The following is a 4,769-nucleotide window of genomic DNA, read 5'->3' on the forward strand; positions in this document are numbered from 1 at the left end:
ACTTATTTAGAGTTTTCCAAGCATCTGTTACAGATACCCGGAAGTACTGGGCCAAACAGGAGAGGCAAGCTCAAATACAACCCTCAAAGAAGAGGGGAGCTTTGCCCGAGACAGCATTTACACAGGAAGGTTCTTGTAATGCCACCTATACCTCCCGCTCGATGCCTCAGCAAGAGGGGATATCCTGGTGATCTTGGAAACCCCTCAGGGCGACTCAGATACGGTAGACCAGTCAGGGTAGCATGAAAGCGTAACCCCAGCCCGGACGTCCAGGAAATTTTTTCAGTGATGCGCCGGGGGCCTGATGAACACGAAGGCTCCCACAGAAGCCTGTGTTATGGCGCATGATCCAGGAAGTATGAAGCCGAAAACTGGCTTTACTTACCGTCTGGACATATATCGACGAGTGAAATACGCACTGCAAGTTGAGCACCCGGTTTCTGAACCCAGCAGAGGGGGTGCTCATCGAGGACCTACCCTAGAAAAGGGACAGAAACGCTACTGGCGCCTATTTATACTATAGTCGCACCGGTAGTGACGTCATGGCTGTCGCCGGCCAACGAGTTGGTGTTTTTTCAATGTATGCTTCAGACACGGGTCACGACGAGGTGTTCCCCATAGTGACCCCTAGAGGATACAGTTCGAAGTTCCCATGAAAGGAAAAAAACTGCAGTTTTTTTCAGACAGATGCAGTTGAAACCTTAACATTTTGTGGATTTTACATTAATAAATGGTCTAAAGCAAAAGAGCTGTAAAAATTCAAAAAAATCTTTTAGAGCTCCTTGTATTTAAGTTTTCATAATCCATTTGAAAAAAATATATTATATATTAATGAATAAATCTGTATATATTATTTAATTTACTAGTGTCATGTTTGTGATTTTTATTCATGTAAGCTTTAGCTTCTGACCTTTAAATCAAACCATACTCGTGATTTTATGACATCAGTTACTGCTTTATTTATTCAGAAACTCAAGTATCTTAATGTTATTTGTGTATTTTACTTTCATTTTATTACAAGTAGGCCTACATCACCCCGTAAGTAAATAAAAGGCCTTACCAGAGGGGCGTTAGGACCCAGGGGAGGCTGTTGCTGCCGCTGCTGCTGCACACACTAGTGACTGTTGACCCTATCGTTGTTTTGAATGTGCATTCTCAAATTTAATGTGGCGATCCAAAAGACTGAATCTAATCACCATTCAGGCAAAAGTTCACTTCAAGAATGACCACACTGATGATGTGATCTTATCACTAGCACACCCTGAGCTCATGTGAGCTACTCGTCTTATCAGCAATACATATTGGGATCATTTTTCCCCCAAAACGGACGATGTTTACATTTTAAGCCTTTATCTGCTGATTCCGATAACGTTCTGATAATATTGCGCATCCCTGGTCATGATGTCACTGCTTCTACTGTCTTTTCAGAATAAATGCCAGAAATATATCTATTTTTGGCAGATCTCCAATGAGTTGTTCAAACCTTTTAAATTCAGGTTTCCACTCACAGCATAATACAGAATCCATAGTAGTCAGCATCAACCTCCTGCTCTCTTCAGACTCTGGTTTCCTCAGAATCCTCATGCTGCTTGACCTCACTGCAGCTTCTCAGTCATACCATTCTACTCTCCCATCTTGAATCCTCCTCCATCACTGACACTGTCTCGTCATGGCAAAGGTCATATCTGACAAACAGACAGCAGTTTGTATTTGTACTTCCTCCACAGCCCCTCTGTCTCAAGGTGTGCCCCAGGGTTCGGTGCTCGGCCCCCTTTTATTCTTCCTTCACATGCTTCCCCTTGGTAACATCACACGTCGTCATATTCCCCACTGCTACGCTGATGACAACCAGCTCTAGTTCTCTACCAAATCCATTGCAGCTGAAATAAATTCCACACTGGGCACCATGTCAATCAAATCATCAGAACCATTTTCCAGATGTCCTGTAACAGTTACATAAAGGAAGTTATTATATAGTTATTATAATATAGTCACATGACTACATGCATGTGACTATATTATAATAACTATATAATAACTTATAAAAACTACAATATAATAAGAGTTTCATTGCAAATATATTAGATTGTATTTTATTAGACAATCCTAATAATAATTCTAAACATTGATTTACTTTCACTCTTTACTGTTACTGTTATAATATAGACTGTGTGTACCTCCCCTTTCCTCGTGAGTTTGCAGTCTAGTCCGGTCTGTGTGCCAATCAGTGATGATTGTTCCTGTCATTGTCTGTCAGACACACTTGCTCACAGTGACGATGTTTTGTTTCTTCTCTAGTTCGCAGTGTTTCTGTGGGTCCTCACGTATGTCGGTGCCTGGTTTAACGGACTCACGCTGCTCATTCTCGGTAAGGCCATTAAGTTGGTTTCACTTTATACTGTACTTTCATGCTTTCTTCAGTCTTTGTTGTCATGGGTCCATCTCTTGTGCTGCAGGTCTGATTGGAGCTTTCAGTGGCCCAGTAGTCTATGAGAAACACCAGGTAATGGGTCATGGCTGTGAAAAGACATACAGTGTTCTCTTGAGTGTTTTGTGTAATGTTCATGTGAGTTTGGTTCTGTTAAAGAGGACTTGAGTTAACACTGTAAAGGCCGTTTCACACTGAGCGCGAAAACAATTCAAACCTTCAGCTAATTCACACTTGCATGCTAGGTGGTGCTGACCAACAATGCATTTTTCCTCAGATATGTATCTCGTATATTAGAGGTCGACTAATTTTACTGATACCGATAGCTAGGTTGGACCACGCTGGCTGGTATTAATAAACCGATAGTTTTTAAAATGGATACTGAAAGCAAACTAAAATAGTGCAACCATAGTGAAACAATAGTGCAACTGAACCATACTTTATACATGAATAAAAATATTAATATTAAATATTAATGATATATTGATCATAGGCCATTAATGTTAACAGAAGCAACTTCAAAATGTAAAAATGTATTAGATGTTGAAATTAGCACACTCTAACTAGATAACCATCTTTAAATCTCTACATAAAGGCCACAGCATTTAAATTACATACATATGGATATTGTATGTATACTCTCACACTTGAATTGTTTCTATTCTAGAATATATGATGACTATAATTAAAATAATAAAATATTGTAGTCACACACCGGGCAAAAAGCACCGCAGGTATTACACCCAAGGGTGTAACTTTGGTTTGAGAAGTGGGGGGACACAAAATGGGGGGAAATGTTTTCGATTTGAATCCCATTTCCTGCATTTACATACATTTAGGGACTATGGGGATACAAAATCCAGGAAATAATTAAGCTTATTATAATGATAAATTCTGCCAAAAAGAATAGTAGGCTACTAAACTGTATAAGAAAAAGATGTCTTACTTACTTTATTGTTTAATAGGGGCCGATCGACAAGAATGAGAGAGTCATTTTATAAAGTCAACAGTGTTCACCTTTAATATTTTGTGTGTGAATAAAATGTAAATAATGTAAGACTCAATTTCCACTGTTAAACCAACTTTTATTTTTGGCATGGATTTTTGACGATAGTTCCAGCAATCAACTATCGGTGCCGATTAATCGACTAACCCGATACATCGGTCGATCTCTATTGAGTATGGATTTAACATCGTCTGACTTTAAATCATCCTCGAGTGCTTGTAATAACTCTCAATTATGATCTATAGTTGATTTTGATTCTATAATAGGCAGACATGCACTCTTTGAATGTTTTATAATAGACTGAATGCCACACCCGCTTATCATTTGTCATAAACATCCTTTATTGTTATAAAAATACCATGAGCTACATAAAACAACCATACAGAAAATATATGTCTAATCATATGTCTGTTTGCTTTCATATTTCATGTGTATAAAAAGTTTCTCTCAATTGATTTCACACTGAAGGGTAGCAGACAGATCTAGAGTGGATGCGTTCTGACTCAACACTCGCGCGCATGGAAGAAAACGGACAGAGAATACATCTGTCCTCAGATGCTAATGATAAGAACTCAGCATGCACTCTCTTCTCTGGTCTTTGTTTACACTGTTTCTTGAAACAGCGCCACCACAACAGCAGCTGCACCGGTCACGTGATCTGAGCTCTAATCTGATTGGATGGCCCGATTCATCGCAGAGCGACAGAGAAAAAAATTACACACAGGACGGAAAAAAATCCTTGCCTTTTCGCGCCGCAAATGATGGAGCCTGGTGTGAACGTCCCATAGGGATCTATTCCAAAACTTCATTGTGCCAAACATTCGCGTTCAGTGTGAAAAGATCTTAAGAGTCACTCCTTCACATGGAAGAAAACGGACAGAGAATACATCTGTCCTCAGATGCTAATGATAAGAACTCAGCATGCACTCTCTTCTCTCTTCTCTGGTCTTTGTTTACACTGTTTCTTGAAACAGCGCCACCACAACAGCAGCTGCACCGGTCACGTGATCTGAGCTCTAATCTGATTGGATGGCCCGATTCATCGCAGAGCGACAGAGAAAAAAATTACACACAGGACGGAAAAAAATCCTTGCCTTTTCGCGCCGCAAATGATGGAGCCTGGTGTGAACGTCCCATAGGGATCTATTCCAAAACTTCATTGTGCCAAACATTCGCGTTCAGTGTGAAAAGATCTTAAGAGTCACTCCTTCTGTTAGCCAAACATGAGTTCATCTGCAGTGAGTGTGAGTGTGTCTACTGAGTGTGTGTGTGTGTGTCTGTGTCTGTGTGTGTGTGTGTGTGTGTCCACTGAGTGTGTGTGTGTGTGTGTCCTCT

General features: G+C 40.2%; 1 protein-coding gene across 1 annotated transcript in view; it reads left to right on the top strand.

Annotated features, from left to right (window-relative positions):
• Nucleotides 1–4,769, top strand: part of LOC107571557 (reticulon-4-like) — a 28,085-nt gene that overhangs the window by 20,128 nt on the left and 3,188 nt on the right. The window contains exons 7-8 of the mRNA XM_016257878.1: nucleotides 2,299–2,368; nucleotides 2,457–2,503. Coding sequence (XP_016113364.1) covers nucleotides 2,299–2,368; nucleotides 2,457–2,503 — 117 coding nt within the window. The remainder of the gene's footprint in view (nucleotides 1–2,298; nucleotides 2,369–2,456; nucleotides 2,504–4,769) is intronic.

The sequence above is a fragment of the Sinocyclocheilus grahami genome, unplaced genomic scaffold, assembly GCF_001515645.1.
Source record: "Sinocyclocheilus grahami isolate Dianchi unplaced genomic scaffold, SAMN03320097.WGS_v1.1 scaffold1613.1, whole genome shotgun sequence".
NCBI classification, from domain to species: Eukaryota; Metazoa; Chordata; class Actinopteri; order Cypriniformes; family Cyprinidae; genus Sinocyclocheilus; species Sinocyclocheilus grahami.